At 35.7% G+C, this 18049-nt stretch overlaps 1 protein-coding gene across 1 annotated transcript in view; it reads left to right on the plus strand.

The window, feature by feature from the left end:
- Nucleotides 1–18049, plus strand: part of DNAH3 (dynein axonemal heavy chain 3) — a 55658-nt gene that overhangs the window by 1671 nt on the left and 35938 nt on the right. Inside the window, exons 3-25 of the mRNA XM_071444109.1 lie at nucleotides 499–612; nucleotides 1399–1603; nucleotides 1864–1897; nucleotides 2400–2580; nucleotides 3079–3268; nucleotides 3747–3942; nucleotides 4870–4995; nucleotides 5722–5917; nucleotides 7177–7356; nucleotides 7735–7871; nucleotides 8032–8137; nucleotides 8663–8841; nucleotides 9134–9318; nucleotides 10575–10698; nucleotides 11153–11309; nucleotides 13093–13237; nucleotides 13511–13722; nucleotides 13983–14074; nucleotides 14500–14614; nucleotides 15111–15227; nucleotides 15406–15585; nucleotides 16691–16827; nucleotides 17468–17669. Coding sequence (XP_071300210.1) covers nucleotides 514–612; nucleotides 1399–1603; nucleotides 1864–1897; nucleotides 2400–2580; nucleotides 3079–3268; nucleotides 3747–3942; nucleotides 4870–4995; nucleotides 5722–5917; nucleotides 7177–7356; nucleotides 7735–7871; nucleotides 8032–8137; nucleotides 8663–8841; nucleotides 9134–9318; nucleotides 10575–10698; nucleotides 11153–11309; nucleotides 13093–13237; nucleotides 13511–13722; nucleotides 13983–14074; nucleotides 14500–14614; nucleotides 15111–15227; nucleotides 15406–15585; nucleotides 16691–16827; nucleotides 17468–17669 — 3495 coding nt within the window. The 5' untranslated portion in view covers nucleotides 499–513. The remainder of the gene's footprint in view (nucleotides 1–498; nucleotides 613–1398; nucleotides 1604–1863; nucleotides 1898–2399; nucleotides 2581–3078; nucleotides 3269–3746; nucleotides 3943–4869; nucleotides 4996–5721; nucleotides 5918–7176; nucleotides 7357–7734; nucleotides 7872–8031; nucleotides 8138–8662; nucleotides 8842–9133; nucleotides 9319–10574; nucleotides 10699–11152; nucleotides 11310–13092; nucleotides 13238–13510; nucleotides 13723–13982; nucleotides 14075–14499; nucleotides 14615–15110; nucleotides 15228–15405; nucleotides 15586–16690; nucleotides 16828–17467; nucleotides 17670–18049) is intronic.

Raw genomic sequence — 18049 nt, forward strand, 5'->3', positions numbered from 1 at the left:
GCAATTTTTTCTCCCAGCAGCATCCTGGTAATAGCTTCTTCTATAATTAGCTCCTTGTAGACATTAAACAAATCTAGAGGGGTTTTTTTCCCCTCCCCAGTAATACAGTTCACACAGCTTGGACTGTTTCACTGTCAATTTGTCAGTCAGGTAGGATTTAATATTCTGATGTCCAGAGTTTATACCATTACAAACTCCATGTGGAGTTTTTAGTATAATTTAAAGTATTAAACTAATTTTAAGTAGTTTTCAGAGATATAAAAATAAGATTTTTTTTAAACTGGCATTTACTGGTGTTTAGAAGTTTTATAAAATGACTGCAAAAACCATGTTTTGATGAGGAACCCACCACAAAGAATGGCTGTTTCCTTAAAATTCGAAAAGTTGCCATATGTAATTTTCTATGAAAACGGAAGGACTCTGTTCCTTCTTCATGAATCTTTTTTGAAACAGAGTATTTCATAAACATCTTTGAAGTTACTTTTCATTTCTGTCTAGTCAGGAAACAATTCCATGTGCAGTATGAGTCGTCGAAAGCAGTCGGTGAAATTATCGTTCCAGCGCACGCCTACACCTGCTTCTGCTTCAGATGCACCTTCAGACTTGTATGAGGTATGTGCTCTCTCCCCTGCTGCCAGGGAATGCACACATTCCATCTGCTGGCAAATTCCCATTCCTTGCAGTGGGGTTTGAGGGGTATGGTGGTACTGGGTCAAAGGTTGAACTTGGTGGCCTTGGCGGTCTTTTCCTGCCTTAATGAACCAATGATTCCAAGTATATTCATGGTTGTATCTCTTGTACTTTTATCTCTGAGGGTATTTTGAGACATAGATCTCATGTGCCTGTGAGGTATCTTGGTAAAGTTCAGACATCAGGACTGATGAAAAGTCCATCAATAAGTCACCTCAGAAAACATGGAATGAACTGACAAAAGAAGTCTACAAATCCTTACTGTGATGTGAAAGACAAGAGCTGAATTTGTTAACTTGTATTTTATTCTTCAGCTATTACAAGGACTGAGTGTTCAGAGTAGATAGGTAATTAACAAAGGCCTAAGGAATAGCAATTTTCTAAATCTAAGCAAATATAAGAAGAAAAGAAGCAAGATAGAGATGTGGGGGGAGTAGAAAGAGCTAGATAATGTACCGTCTTCTCTTATTTATTAAAAAATACCTTGATTATGCAAAAAAAACCCTGAGTACGACTGAAGTGTTCTGTAAAATTATCCTTATTCATGTGGAGAGCACAGTGATCTAAAAATGGATGGATGTCAAATGCCTGTCTGACCTATTTATTTGCTTTTTGTACTAATTGATGTTTAATCCTGTTCTAGCCCTAAGAAGGCTTTTTAAATTACCGTGCTTTGTAAAACTTTTCCTTTTGTTTTTCCAATTTCAGCTTGTTCTTCAGAAAACCCGTTATCCTCCTTTGATGCAGGAGACATCATGGACTTTGGCAGCTCCCTTTAAAGAACAGCAGCACTACCGAAGCCCCAGTGACTCCATAGCCAACAACTACACTCCTACTGCACGGGATTTAAAATTAAAAAATATTAAAAAAATGAAGTCCTTTTCAATGATAGAGATATCACAGCCTTCACTGTGTATCCATATTTGAATGTGTTTATATGTTCAGAGTCAGTATAGACAAATTTGCCAATACATGCATAACTTAAATAAATGTTTCACATTTACTAGTTAGGTTCATCCCTCCAAATAATCACATACAGTGCTTCTCTGTGACATTGTATTTTTTTCTTATTTCATTATGTGATTAATTATCTTAGCTCTGTTTTTCACCAATATGAAATATCTTATTTGAAAAAGATGTCTGTATGTGATTTTTCTTAACTGAGATTTAAAGCTGCAGGGAAAAAGAGGCGATGGAGTTCTGACAGGTAATGTACTGTAATGGTTTAAAAATACAGATTATTACAGTAAATCTGGTTTCATTTGTGATTTAATATTTCTTTTTACTGAATGCTGTGTTAAGCATCCAAGCATGAGAAGGTAAGGCCCTACAAAAAATGTACCTGCATCAAGACTGGCTTTTGAGTCACAAGATTTTAATAAGATAATCACATGAAAATACATTATGATATTGGGCAACGTAAATAACTGTCCTAGTAGGTTTGACTCTGATAGAACTGCTCATAAAATGCTGCCTGTCTGAGTGATACTGGGCAGTTGTAAGGTTTGCATGCTGGCATCCTTTATGTTAAAGTAGTATATTGTATTATGCAATTTTAGTGAGAGTTTTTAATTGAATAATTGAAATACTTCCATAGATCATACTTGTCCTCAGTGTAGCACAAGTGGTTTATATAATCTGTGTCATATTGTCATAATGTGTCATTACTGCTTCTTTATTCACTAAACTTGTATTCTTTCTTTCAAAAGTACTTTGTTAAAGAGTGTGAGTCGCATTTCACTGAGTGTACCTGCTCATACACCAGAGCTGCATGTCATAAATTATACCAACAACCAGCCACTGACCCCAGAAGAACAATTTGCTCTCATGGATTTACATGAGAAGGAGATAAGTAAGCGAGAAAAGATACCTTCAAGTGATGATTTAGAGGTATTTATATAATTTCTTTTTAAGAGGAAAGTAGCAGCAGTAATCATCTGAAAGATATCTAGAAACTGTTTACTAAAAGGAAGCTGAGAAAAGCAGGCAGTACATGAGGATTAGGAGATGTAAATACTCAGTATAGCAAACTGCTGTTAAATATTGTCAACTCTTTCATTTGTTTGTAGCTACTCTGATTTTTGTTGTAAAGGCTTTGCAAGTTAAGTATCTTCCCAAATTCTTAACCTCTCATGTTGTTCTCTAGTACTTTTTTGATCTGTAATTTAATATGCTGAACTGAGTTCTACTGGTCTATGTGCTTGCATCAACACCATTGTAAAAGATGTCAGTGCTTTAAAAGGAGCATAGATAGATACCCAAAATCCATTCTATTCAAACACCTTTCAGTTACAGAAAAGCGATAGAAAAAGCTAAAAATACTTTGTAGTAATTAATTATCTGTCACAAAATTCATACAATAAGTGTAATCTTTTAAACATTTTTTAGCGGTACTGTCACTACATACATAATGGAGTGAGAGAAGACATGCTGGCACCTCAGGATAAGCAAGTGGTGAATAAAATTTTAAAACATTTTCCAACTCACATTCTTCCTGGCCCAGAGCCGGAGAAATTCCTGGCACTTTTAAAAGGAGAGATTAGGAAAGATTATCGTATCAGCATCATGAAAGCCATTGGTAAGACTCACAATCTCTGAGCAGTTCTAACTGTGTAGACATTTACTGTGCTTTGAAAACAAATCTCCTTCTGTTCTTAGCATTCCATGGAGAATTCCTTTGGGGTCAGTAGATCTCTGAGAGAAAATAACCTGTGATCATGCTATATAGCATTCAACAATTCCAACAAATATCTGTTTATGAAACCTTACATCCCATCAGGTGGAGAGATGGAATGAAAAATTGTTTCTCCTGTCTCCTATTTTTAGAATCAGGACTAATTATCTTTTTTTCCCCCCCTTTAATAATTTTAGAGTTAAATTTGTGATTTGTTTATTGTGCTGTAATTTATACTAAAAACATACAAGTGCCTATATGACTATGTTAGTTTTAAATGTGCAGAATTCTACTTCTTCCTGAACTATGAAGATACAGTGGTTTTGAATGTAGGTTTTGGCTATATATGCAGTCTAACCATGATATATATGATTTGTTCTAGTTGATTATATCTTGTTGGATCCCGCTGAGAGGAAGAGACTTTCTATTCAAAGCACCCCACGGCCTTTTCCCCGGAGAATTGTTTGTGCACCAGTCCCATGGCACAGCTCTTACAAAGAATCAAAAAGTTGGAATGAAAGCAATCTGTTCATAGTGAATTCAATGATGCCCACTTTGCAAGAGCTCTGGCTTTCTCAGTAAGATGGCTTGTTCATAGGACCTTAATGAAATGTATCATGTTTTTATTTAATGATTTGCTTAGAGTGCATCTGCTGACTTCTCTACAGACAGTCCTAGGGGAGCCACTAGATAGAAAGTGGTAAAATATATCTGTTTTCTAAATAATTCTGGGTTTTTGAGCCTCTTGAGAATTTCAGCATAAAATGATTGTTTCCTGCAATCACTGAATGATCATGTGTTGCATGATGTCAGAAGATCATCCCCTTTGTTAAAAGGTGCTATGCCTAAATTAAGATCCAGTGCTCAAGTAAATGGTGATTTGGAATTCTCATCCTGGTTGCTGTTATGAACAAAATTAATTCTTAAAACTGAGTATCTTTCAAATGTTTGTAGTTGAATTTGCCCTGGGGACACTTGAAAATTGAGATGTGTTATCTTAGGAAGATAACCATATTATTACTAATAATATGGTTATTAGTGATTCTTAGAGCTTGTTTTTGCATTTAAGAAATGTTTGCAGGAATTTAAGCTTGTGTGTTACAGGTTGTGATATATTCCATGCTGCTGAAATTTCATTTCTTTCCCCATAGAGTAGTCAGGATAGCTACTTAATAATACAGAATAGAAGCAGTAGGTTTAATTCTGTATGTTCTTTAATGACTGGATAAACTAATGAATCTAGGAAAAGGAGAAGGCAATTTTAGCAAAGAATTAAGAGTTTTAAATACAGCAAGTACAACTAAAATTTATGAAACCCTTTCTGGGTTAGAAAAACCCAATCAGAAATGCACTTGTTGGACAGCTTGGCGATGGAGCGATACTTATAAATGAAATTATAATTTTAGTGTTTGTAATACACTTGAGGCCTTCCTGCCTATATTTCACGGATGCTTTTTGTTTAAACAGCATTCCCTGAGGCTCTCCCCTGTGTTCCCCTCCCCTAGGTACAGCCACCTGCGCTTTGTTCGCACTGCAGAGGTGCTCTGTGGCCGCCTGCCGCTGCTGCCCGCGGAGTTCGAGGCCATCGTTCAGAGGCACTGCCTGGAAGCCCGGGACATCCTTCAGCACAAGTCAGTGCCAGCTCTGGTAGCTGTAGATGAATAGAATATCTCAGGGTCTGACCTACATCAAGGTCTGTTTTTAAAACAGATCTTAGACAGAGAAGACAGCAGTCCCAGCCACAAGGCTGCCAAAGCAAAGGGGGGAATAGCCCTCAGAGGAATAAACACTGGGACACTGCCAGAGCCTTTGGAACTGCAAGAGTGCTTGTGCAAGAATAAATAGTAATAAACTATGAATAAATGGAGACTGGAATTCAGAAGGTTTCTGACCATGAGAGGAGTGGAGTCTGTATCTGTAAAAATGGTGATGGAAAATCTTTTTTTTTTTTTTAATTACAGAAATCAATCAATTTAAGAAAGAGAATATATGAGACACATGATGGAAAGTGTTTGTATTCTGCTGCCTGAGATATGTTACAAACTTTTTTCTCATTTAATGCTAATAATTGAATATTTTTTCATAATGAATAAAACAATATAATTTACTATTGTTTTGTCTATTACTATTGATTTAAACTAATCATAGTGGTCCATTATAACAAGCATCCTTAGCTTTAAAACTCATGTTTCCTCTAAGTCCTGGAAGGTATAGTTTTGTTTGATATCTAATTATCAATTCTCTTCTAGCCCTTTGGATTTTACTCATTCTTTGGGTAATTTCTGAGTTTAGATTTCGTTGCAAGGAGCAAAGTAAGACTAACAAGCCTTTAAAAACTTTGTATTATTTCATTGTAGGTGGATTCCAACTTGTGCATCTATTTTTATTGATAAGAGACATATGTGGCTTCATTTTGCTCCTCAAAGGGACTCTGATTCCTCTAAGAAAGTTGAAAGCTATTTTAGCTCTGTGGCAGCTCTGATGTCATTACAATTGCGTGAGATGGTTATTAACTCTTTAGAAGATCTTCTTGCATTTTTTATGATCCACAAGGTATGTGCTTTTAGGTATATGTATAGTTTTCTGTCTTACATGGAGATAATTCATATAGCCATAAAATCTAGTGCTCTTTGAAGGCTAAAATGTCCCAAATGGCTCTTGCCTCCATAAAAAATGGCTGTATCCTACAAAGGCTTGTCTATACTCAGTGGATTTTTTGCATGGTCAAGAACCACTGACTTGAATGATCACTTGGCAGGTCTAGGGTTACAAGTAAGAGTTGGTAGCAGATTTCAGTTCAGCCTGGAGTGAGTGTGCATTTAGCTTAGTTTAGTTTAGTTTTTTTTTTTTTTTTTTTGTTTAATTTTCTTGGTCTTAACCAGTTACAGTATTTCTCTGAAAGCACAGAAACAATTCCCTTTGAAGACAGAAGTGTGCACAGTCACGTGTGTAATCCTTTGCAGAGGTGATTTATGGGTGTGGTGTCCCTGTCTATATCCAGTGAGTGCTCTATATTATTTCAAGTAATGCACAGAATTATAACAATAATCATTACACCATGGGAGTTCATACCAACTTTATGGCTACCATAAAGTTGCTTCTTTGATGAAATTAATTTTTAAAATACAGGACCACCCAGGACCTACCTTGATAAGACAAAATGAATAAATATGATGGGTTAAATGCTGCATTACAGGGGATCCATTGAATCACTCGCTTGATGCAATTTACTGTCAGACCTTGCACTAAGCTTTGCATCTGGATGATGATTGTGTGGCTGATGTGGGGTTTTAAATTTTTTTTTTTAGTTCCATCTGTTGGGTTGGTTTGGGTGGGCTCTTCTATTTGTTTTGTTTTGTTATTTTTTAACTTATTATAACACCTACATTAAGAATCTAGCCATGGATTAGGACTCCATTATTGTAAATGCAGTTTGGGTGTAGTGCACTTCTTACTGACCATACAATTAAAGGCAATTAAAACTAGATTCTGCAATTTATTTCTGATAGATATTATAGATTACTTTTTTTTAAAATAAATTTTGTCTGTATGATAATAGTGATGGACTTCTGTTACTTAAGAGAAAAGGCAATAGGCTTAAATCCAGTTTCTTAATTCTAGCTTTTATAGATTCATTTAGGAGTCAGCACCATAGGATCTTGTTTGAAACACCAGATTTTGTATAAATATCAGGGAAGATAATCCCATTGTTATTGTGTAGTAAGGCTATTTGGGGAGTTTGAACAGTTTAAAAATTTTTATTCCTATAGCTCACTTCCTTGTTCTGTAAATTTTTCCTTCTTTTCCCTAAGGATGGCAATGACTTTAAAGAACCATATCAAGGAATGCAGTTCTTCCTATCTCAGATACTCATAGTCAAGCTCCGTGTGAAAGAGCCTGATATTGTCTTTGAGCCACCTTTGGGAGCATGTTGGGATTTAATCAGCCATTGCTTCCAGAAGATCCTGCAGAGTGCTGAGGAACTCCCAAAGGTGCTGGATAAGTTATAGCTGCACACAAAATACAATATTAATAACAACTATCTATAATATAAAAAGTTATGAATGAGGCTGAAGACTGACAAATAGAAGATAAAGATGAGGATTGTGAATCATGAACTATGCAAGCTTTTTGGTTACAGAAGATATTTTTCAGATTCAAGTTACATTGAAGCACTGGTTTGATTTTCATATAGTTTTCACTCTATGAGTAACCAAGTGTTAATTTTGGATCAGAGCATTTTTACATTGCACTATTTTTACCAAACAGTGATTCTTTTAATGTGGTAGGGGAATGGATAGTAGAATACTTTTTAAAATTTATTTTGCTATTCTGTGTCTTGTTACAGTATTTGTAATGATTTCCTTTAGGTAGAGAAGATTCTATTTCCGGAATTACGAAGAGGTGATCTCACTCTTAATACAGTCAAACCACAAGAGTCATTATTTTTAGAATATATAAACAAACTTGAAAAGATCTTTGAAAGCAACATAGTTGGTCCACAGAAGTAAGTTTTGGCTGGTAACTCCATTGCCCTTCCAAACCCTCAATTTCATAGCACTGTCTATTTGACTAAATAGAAAGTTTGAGTGTATTTTATGTTTCTTTCTATAGAGAAACTTTGCATCAGAAACTTATGTTTGTTTTTGTGGTCTTCTGTGTTTAAGGTATTTAAATGTGTACAAGAAGTACAGCAATCTTTTGAACAACAAATCACGGCAAGATGTCTCAAAATTTTTGGAAAAAGTTCCTTCTTTAGATGCTTTAACTGAGGTAATGTGTTCCTGACAAGTGCAGCATGTCCATACAGCTGCTAAAACATCACACACGACTTCCTAACTTATTGCCTCAAGAACAAATCACTTCTTTTACCCTTGAGAATACTAGGGAGTGTTCAATTTACATAGCCCCTTACTTTAGGGCTGCTGTGCAAGTGTAGGAGGAGGTTTCTTTATAACCTTCTTCTGTCAGTTTTGTTGTTCCTTCTCAGCAGAAAGACTGCCCAGAGTATTTGGTCCATCTGCAGCTTGCTTGTCTTTTAAATGCCTTGTCCTCAGTCTGTTCTTCCCTTTGCATCTCTGAGTTAGCATATGGCTAAATACTTCCCTAGGCAGCTTGGGGTCTTCCCTACTGTGGCAAATTACTGTGCAAAGCTTTCAGCCCTGCAATCTGTGGATAAGAGCAGGTCTCTGGAAAGATAAAAATGACTTTTCCTTCTTCTGTTTAGAGTAAATGATCCAGATTTTTTAGCTATAGACTTTCAGGAAAAATAACAGATTTATTATATTCTGTTCTTAGAAGATTGACAGCTTCACAAAACTGAAAGGAGAGATTGCTTCTATGGATATCACTGTTCCTCTGGCCATGTTCTGTCTGGATGCTCTACAGCTCAATGAGGAACTCTGCAATCGGACCCAGAATCTCAAAGACACATTGATTGAATTTGAAGTGATGGAAAACAGGCAGTTAAATCAAAGGTACCTTGTATGCATGGATGGTTCTTGGTGTCTGCCTGCATTGCTGCTGTATAGCTGTGGATGAGATACCTTTACTCATCTGCTGAGGTTTTTAGTGCTGACCAGACAAGTGCAAGATGGGCAGCCTGGCTAAACAGGGAACTTTGGATAGAACTCACAGGGAAAAAAACCTAAAAGTTCAATGTATGAAGAAATCTAATTTTTTTTTTCAAAGACAAAATCATTTTACTAGATCTTGCCTCTCTCTTCATTTACAATCCCAGTGATATGTCTGTTCTCTTTTTTGTTGAAGGATTTGTGATGACTTTAACTTTATTGCGAAGAGAATGAGTGAGGTGCCTCAGAGCACTGAACAGCTCGTGGAATATGAAGCATTCTTAAAGAAATCCAGTGATGTTACTGTTGTTAAACTGAAAAAGGATCTTGAAAAAGCAGCACAAAGGCTGCAAATCCTCATGGACTATGCTGATCTCTCTGGTATGTCTAACTACAGAATATAAAATTTCCATATGAGAATATTTCTATATAAATAATGCCTAAATATTCCATCTTCTAGGGTGCTAATGGAAAGTTCCAAAAGAGATAGAAAGGAAATAAAAAGAATTCAGTAGAGGCCAAAATGTTCCAGTGCAGGTAGAGGAATGGCACACAGCACAGACAGAGCTTTTTAATGGCCAAATGATGTTACACCTCTGTGTTATTAAATAAAAATTCTCCACATAAAAGCCATCCATAAAGCCATGTGCCAAAGGATCTATGACAGCATGTAGAAAGTGTGAGAACTTGCATCCCTGCAGCTGAGGATTAGATCAGATCAGGCCTTCAGTTGTTTTGCTGTCATGGTTTGCTGTTTTTAGTTAATATGAAGGCTGTTCTCTAAGTCTGAAGATACATCTGGAGATGTTACTTTTAGTTTGTGCTTTTATCCAAAGCAAAAATGTAATTCACAGATGCAGTTTGTTATTTGCTGCACCTAAAAAGGGAGGGTAGTTAAATGAATGCAAACCTATTTTTCTGTCAGGACAATACTGTTTCCTTAAGCAGAATACACTCTTGGATCAGACCATGATAGAAATAACAAGGATATTTCATGTTTATTAGACTTAATTTGTGATGAAGATTAGGATGCCTATGGAAGGCAGGATAATTTTCCGTTACATTTTGGACTGGAGTGTTTGCAATTCAGTATTTCATAATTACATTTTCTCTGTAGCTGGGTTTATAAACATGTGTCCTACATTAGTTATAGTGACCTAAGTGCACTGAGCAAACAGACAAATATGAAGATGGAGATGTGTGCTCATCTTGTAGTTGTGATGCTCTAGCTTTTGTGAATAATTCAGCCTTTACAGATTGAGGACTAGAAATGGTTTAAACATTTATTCAACTTACATAGGTATAATATACATTTAGTTAGGAGTGGTCTCTCTGTGGGTAGTTGAATGGAATTGATGTTCTGGAATAGCTGGTCCTACTAACTGTCTCTGCCTAGCTAACATCTTATTTAGGTAATTTCACATTCTTAACTTCATTTTACAGTTTTTCTGTCAATCAGCCTTGTTTTAGGGAAGAGTTTTTTTGCAGTAAAGATCCAGCCACTAGTTTCTTTGCTTATTCCTAAACACAGTTTAACTATTTTGCTTGTTAGTAGCCATTCTATTATATAATAACCATTCTATTAAATCATTGGTTAAAAGGTATTTTCTTAAAGGTGACTATATTTTTTATTTTAGATGAGGACATAAACCTGAACAGCACAGTTTTCCTTTGGCTTGATGACATAAAGAAAATATTTGAAAACAGTAAAAATATGTTGACTGACAAGAGGATTGAGGTGGAGAGGGCATTGTTTGAAAGGTATGGTGTTAAGTAATTTTTTTTCACTGGGTATTTTTAAAGAAAAGAAAAATCTCAGTATGAGTAGAAGGGAGATAATTTCAAAGAAGGAAAACTTAGAAGGAACCGGATTGGTCCAAAATATTCATAATTTTATGTTGTTATATTGATTAGTACAGCAGTACACAGAGTTTTGTTACATTGTTTTCACTCTTCCTTTATTTTCTCCAGGTAGTAGAGGTGGCAAATGTAAGTAAAGCAAATCAATTGTGAGGGTTGAAAATGAGCCTTGAATTCTAATCCTGTGAACTGCATAGTATTGATATAAGTGATTACTGTGCTTTCACTGGCATCTGTGTTTTCACTGTCTTGAATCAGATTTCATGTGACAGTGCCTGTTGTAATTAATAAAATAAATGGAGCCTGAAAAGGAATGAAGCACAACATCATATTACCTTAGCTATCTTTATCTTAGGTGTTCTCGGTTTAAGGAAACTCTTGAAGTTTACAATAAAGAATTAGAAAGCTTCAAAAAGCGAGGAGATATCGTGACTGCAGAAGAATTGAGGAAGAATACTGAGAAGTTGGAAAAGTTAAATAAGAATATAGCTGATGCTCTAGCAGAATTTGAGGTTAGTGTTTATTAATTGAGTATGGAGTGGGTTACAATGTGCTGGATGAGCAAAAGTTTTGTTCCTGCCCTGATTTTTTTTTTTCAGTGTTCTGGCCATGTATTGTTAAGATGGCTTTAAAATTTCCAAATTCACCAAGATGTGGCAAATATCTTTATGTGCCTATATGCTGGTTTGTCCCAACCACTGAGTTGAAGAGCAAATTTTGGGAAAAAAATATTTCAGGGATTTTTAAAAATTGAAATAATGAATTTCAGTGTTTCCAAGCAGTCAGTAGTACCAAGATGCTATCCAGAGAAAACAGTTCTTCTGGCAGTGTTGGCAGAGGCAGAATGTAAGGGAGCTGGCATTTTTCCTGAATCATGGTTTGTGCACTGGAGCTGTGTTTTCAGTCCCTCTGCTTGTTCTCTAATTAAACCCAAATGTATTTCAACTGTTTGTATAATTTCCATTTAATGCTGATAGGCAATAAATATACATTTTAACACATAAGATGAATTTCAAATGCCAAAAAACAAACTGAAGACCAAGATTTCTAGATTTTATTCAGGGCTGTCTATCCAATTTACTGTATCATCCTGAGTTGAACAGTTTGTCTCAGCTGTGACTCTACTGGGAAATTAGAAGGGTTGTCTTTGAGAGATCTCACAGGCATTGTGAGGCTTAATTAATCTTCTAAATCACTGTGAGAGAATGAAATTTCTCCATATATGGAGCCATAAGGGTCAAGATTTTAATTAAGTCACACTCAAAAGAAAAAAATGGAACCAATTAATTGAGTTTAGAATTTAAATAAACTGGTAGTCCTACACATCAACACTATTAATCTGATTTAAATGCATCTAGTATATTTAATTAGTGTGAGCTTACAGCATGGATATGCTGTTATAGGTAGATCAGAACAACTGATTAAACCCAAGTTTCTTAATACATGATTGCAATGAGAGGTGTATCCACACAGTTTAAATGACATGACAATTAGCTCAGTCAATATATGAATTTAAATTCTATCTTGGAATATGAATCTTTATGTTTTTTCTGCCTGCAGCTCATGTTGAATGATTACAAGTTTTATGAAAGGCCTGTTAGCATTATAAAAGCACAGACTCTGCACTCAATCTGAATTCAGTGTCTACATTTCAGACAGCATTTCTCTGTGCTTCACCTTCCTTTTTAAAATACCTAATACTTTTACCTAAAATACCTAATACCTTCACCTAATACTTTTTAAAAATCTAAATATTTGCACATTGATTTTTACTGTAAAATCTTTTGGATGAAGACAATGTCTTACATGAATAAATACAGCAATTAATACCTGTTTTGGTGGGAGCTCTGAGATAATTCTGTAAAAGAAAAAAACCTAATCACAAGTTTTAAAAAAATCCCAAAAGCCTCTCTAGCTGAGGGGCTTACATTTAGATTTCACTGTTGATTGGAAACTTGTGAGCTTTGTTTTGTTTTTACTGAATTCCATGGTACGTTATCTTATTCTAAAATGGATTTGGATTTTAAAATTTATTTGAGTTGTAAGATACCCTCAAATACTGAGTGAACTATTTGACTTGATCCTAGAAGGGTTTAGATTGGAAAATACCTCTATGATTATGTGAAAGGACCAGGGGAATTTTCAAGAGCACTGTTACTTTACACACCTAAAATCCACAGGCCTATACCAACAGATCTGTGATATGTCAAATAATTGTGTATTGTCTGTGCAGAAGTTTAAACAACAATAGGAATTTTTGATGGGAATAATACACTTTTCTTTTTCCCCCTAAAGGGTATTAATTATGAAGAAGATTTGCTTGGGCAGGAGAAGAGTCAATTTCCTCTCTTGCAATCTATAATTACAACCAAAGAACCTTTTGAGCAGCTTTGGGTAACAGCATATGCTTTCCATATCAAATCTGAGGAATGGATGAATGGTAAGGCTTTGATGTTCATTTGAAGAAACATGTTATTTGCAGTTAGTTAAGTAGAAGCTGAGAGGGTTAATTAGAAAATAATTTTAAGGAATAAATGCTGTTAAGCAGTGTGAAATAGAGTTACTGACTTGGATTTTGCATTAAGATAATTTTTTGTAACACAGTTGATTTCCAGTTAGAGGACAATGATGAAAAATAGCTGTAATTAAACCACCCTGGGAATCTCTTTGTGCTGAAGTGCCTGCTGTGCTTTTTTTATGCTGCTGTATTCAGGACCTCTTCTGCAATTGAATGCTGATGAAGTTACTGAAGAGGTTGGAAATATGTGGAGGACCATGTACAAGCTCTGTAAGAGCTTCCCAGATGTGCCTGTGCCCAGGCGCATGGCGGAATCCATGAAATTCAAGCTTGATAAATTTAAACAGCATCTTCCTGTCCTGTCCATTGTCTGCAATCGTGGAATGAAGGAGAGACACTGGGAGCAGGTACTTTAAACTCTGCTTTAGCAGTGGAAATATTCTTCCATAGAAACTGTCAGTCCAATATCTTTGATCCTGTGACATGATAGATCCAGTTTTGAAATTTGTAATGTCACAGACAGAAGCTTCTTTAAATTAATAATTTATGCTAGAAAAGCAAATTAGGGTGTTGAACTAATACTTGGTTGGAATTTTTTGCTTGCTGTTTAAAAGTATTTCACAAAAAGGCATCTTGATAATAGAGTTATTTCTTACTTTATTTTCAGATTGGTAAAATTGTAGGATGTGAGATCAAACCGGATGAAAACACTAACCTTAAATACATGTTGGACTGTGGACTCTCAAAATTTATTGAAGAGTAAGAAGTTTTATCTAGTCTCATTTTTTAGACATTGTATTTCATAGCTCAGATACCAAATATTAGTTCCTTTGGAGTTTTGTGTGCTGTTAGAACATGCTGTAAAATCAGCTATATTTACCAAGGTGTGAATTGTCAGTTGTTCCTGTAGCACAGAGCATTAAAAATCCAGTCGTATTCCTAAATCACTTAATTTGCTCATTCAGAATTTTCTGTCTGTATTTGTCTTACAATTAATGTTAATACCTCTAGCTTGGTGAAGCTGAAAGTGGAAAAATATTTCTTGACGAAAGAGTCTATGATATTATTAAGAAATTATTATGAAAGGTAGTCTGATATGCAGCTCTACCTACAACCGCTTTTTTTTTTTTGCTCTTCAGCTATGTTACAAAAGCATTTCAAATGTATGTTTCATTTCAATTTAGAATAGAACCTGTTGGAGCAGCTGCCAGTAAGGAGTATTCCTTAGAGAAATCAATAGAGAAAATGAAATCGGAGTGGGTCAACGTGCACTTTGGTTTGGCCAAGTACAGGGATACTGTAAGTAAACACTAAATCAATATAGATATCTGAAAATAATCACTTTGATTCTGAATACCAATTGAAAAATATTAGAGGGATGTTGCTGCTGATTCATTGTGGCCCAATGGAAAGTTGTATCTTAGCCCACAGCTGAGCAAATGTCTCCATTGTTATAACTCCTTTCATGTGGACTTAAGTATCTGAAGAGTTTGTGATCTCACATGTTCATTCTAATAAATCTGTGAGCCTGAGGACTTCCCCAGTATTGTATGGAAAGCTGGACAGTAGCAAAATTTTAACTTGCCCAGAAGAAAGAAGAGTCACAGTGCTTAAAAGATTAAATCAGAAGGCACCAGCTTCCTATCACAAAACAATCTCTGTCTGGACCTTTGAAACAGAGGTGTACAGAAGAGATTCCATTTGATATCTTCACATGACAGAGTAGGGGGAAGCAGAGTGAGTGGTGAAATACAGTGACTGCCATCTGACTTGCCAAAATGTGATGTGTTCACAGGACACCAACATCCTGTCAGCAGTGGATGACATCCAGCTTTTGTTGGATGATCACATTGTCAAGACTCAGACAGTGTGTGGCTCCCCCTTCATCAAACCAATAGAAGCTGAATGTCTGGTAAGGAAAAGCCAGTTTGACTGAGCTTGCATGTTTCATAATAAGTTTTCTCAAGTGCTTCAGGGTATTTTGACATGATAAAAGACATTTGACAGTTGTTAACTAAGAACACATATTCATATTTTTTGATTTTTTTCTTGTCATAATTTTGCTTAACTACTAAATGTTTTCATTGCAGGCTTGGAAAGATAAGCTGTGTTTAATGCAAGATATTATAGATAGCTGGTTAAAATGTCAGGCAACATGGTTGTATTTGGAACCAATTTTTAGTTCAGAAGACATTATAGCTCAAATGCCTGAAGAGGGCAGAAAGTTTAAGATTGTGGATTCATACTGGAAAAACATTATGACAGAAGTGGTAAGTGCTAGCATTTCATGAATTGTGCATTTTTTATGCACACCTGGTAACATCATTATTAATATCATGTGCATACACTGTTCTTTTCTGCAGTTGGGTATTTGTATTGATGGAGTGAAAAATCCTTTACTAAAGTCCAACAAATTCTAGTCTTGCAGTAAAATTGTAGATTACATCATTATTGCATTGAGATTTCTGTAAAGGCTGGGTGTTGAAGAGTGAATCATAGTTCAAGGAAAATGAATTCTAAATGTTTTAGCTTTCTTATGGCTAAATGGTCAGAATTAGGTAGAAAGATGAATGGTTTGTGCTTTCAGGATCTGGTTATGGCATCACTGACAAGGTTCAAAGCTTTGCCTGGATACAGTGAGGGTTTGCATTAGACTTACAGGGTGTACACACTTTTGGAGCAACTAAATGGATTTTTTTGCATGTGATTGTTCTCTAATATATGACAGCATGGTTATTAAAAAATTAGTGAATATGGACTGTCACAGTAATGTGTCAGGTTAAGATAATGGGAATAGGAAGTGCAATTTGGTAACCTGTTCAATTCCTGTAAATAAGAAGTTGAGTAAGAGGCCAGACAGTGGTGGTGTAAGCTGAGATGTTTCTCAAAAACTCTGGGAGTGTGTGGTTGTATGGTAAAGGTGTTGAAATAATCAGTGTAGCTAAGTAGGAGTTGAGACCTGTCCAACAGCTCAGACTCTCAGAATGATGAGGCTGTACTGAAATAGAGCCCCCTGAAGAGGAGTGTTATCAGAAAGAGAGGACAGGAAATAATTGTCATGTGCTGTGTCTCTGATAAAACTTAGTTGTGAGTGGAAAACAATGTAGCAAGCTCAAGACACAGGAGGAAGAGCCAAAGATCTTATTTGTTGATATTTCCTTCATTGATGTCTATGAATTTCAAGTTGGTAAAATTGACAGTCTGAAAAGCAAAACTATCCAATAATGCAAACGTATTTAATACCATGGAAGCACACTATAGAGAAGAATTACAGCATTTTAGCCTCCTGCAGTATATGTGATTGATGCTGACAATTTTAATGTAAAACTTATTGCAATTTTTAGCAGTTTCTGCTATGTGTTTGTTTTTATAAAGGTGAAAGACACAAAGGTACTTGTAGCAACTGAACAACCCAAGATGTTAGACAGACTTCAGGAAGCAAATACTCTCTTAGAGGACATTCAAAAGGGGCTGAATACTTACCTGGAGTCGAAAAGATTATTTTTCCCAAGGTAAATTAATGAAACAGGCCCAAGTTAGAAACGAGAAGCTGTAAGCTCTTTCAAACCATTTCTACTGAACTTAAAAGTCTCATTTTATAAACATATGTGGGACACAGTCACATGCAGCAAAAAATGAAAAGCTGTTCTCATCTCTAGACATAACTCATTTTCCTCAGTTGAGAAATGCCAGAACAGGTGGGGATGGGGAGGCACAATCTGTCTATCACAATGTAAACTTGGATTAGAAAGGCATTATTACCTACAGGGTATTTTTGAAGATGCCTTCCCATGGCTGATATACAATTATGTCCCTGCCCCACCCTCTTTAGAGGTGTGTGATGTGTGGGAGTTGTTCATGATCACAAGGAGCAGGATTCAGGGTTTTAACAGGGTACTTAATGGCTGGCTGGAGCCATCTGGTCTTCCCTCCCTGAGTTTGAGAACCCTTATTCTACCTTTGCATTGAAATTCTGAAAAAAACAGATGTGTGATGAGTTTTATAATGTTAAAAATTGCTTAAGGAAAGGGATTTGAGATAATAATTTCCTCTCTGATACACTAGTATCTTAAGCAACAATAAAACCCATTGTATGAATAGATTATTAATGGAAATTTTCATGATTGGAAAGTAATTGTATTTTTCTGGCAGATTCTTTTTCCTGTCTAATGATGAGCTGCTTGAAATACTGTCTGAGACAAAGGATCCACTTCGAGTACAGCCACATCTAAAGAAGTGTTTTGAAGGAATTGCTAAACTGGAGTTCACAGAAGATCTGGAGATCATAGGCATGATCAGTTCAGAGAAAGAAATAGTTCCTTTCATAGATAAAATCTATCCAGTGAGAGCAAATGTAAATGGTTTTTTTAATTTTACTATATGAAATTAGATTAATACATAATACATTGCATAAAGTGCATGTTTTTGAGGGAATTAGGTTTAAACCATTTGGGATCACATCATGAAAGGAGTTTAGGAAGTGAGAGTGCAGACTGGTATAAAAGGATTTCCTACAAAAAGGAGTAAGACATACCAGTTTTGCAGTAAATTCCTCTGAAAGGTGGGGCATGTTGTGAGTTACAGACACTCTTTTCCCTTAATCCTGTAGGAACAAAGCATGCCCTGGCTTAAAATGAGCAGGCTTAGCTGGTGGTGCAATCTGTGGTTTTTGTTTAAGCTTATATAAAACATATCCAGCTCTTTCTTTACTGGGTTGTCTTTATTTACCTGCCT

This window comes from Agelaius tricolor, unplaced genomic scaffold (assembly GCF_023055355.1).
Source record: "Agelaius tricolor isolate 1412-34295 unplaced genomic scaffold, bAgeTri1.0.p SCAF_19, whole genome shotgun sequence".
Taxonomy (NCBI): Eukaryota; Metazoa; Chordata; class Aves; order Passeriformes; family Icteridae; genus Agelaius; species Agelaius tricolor.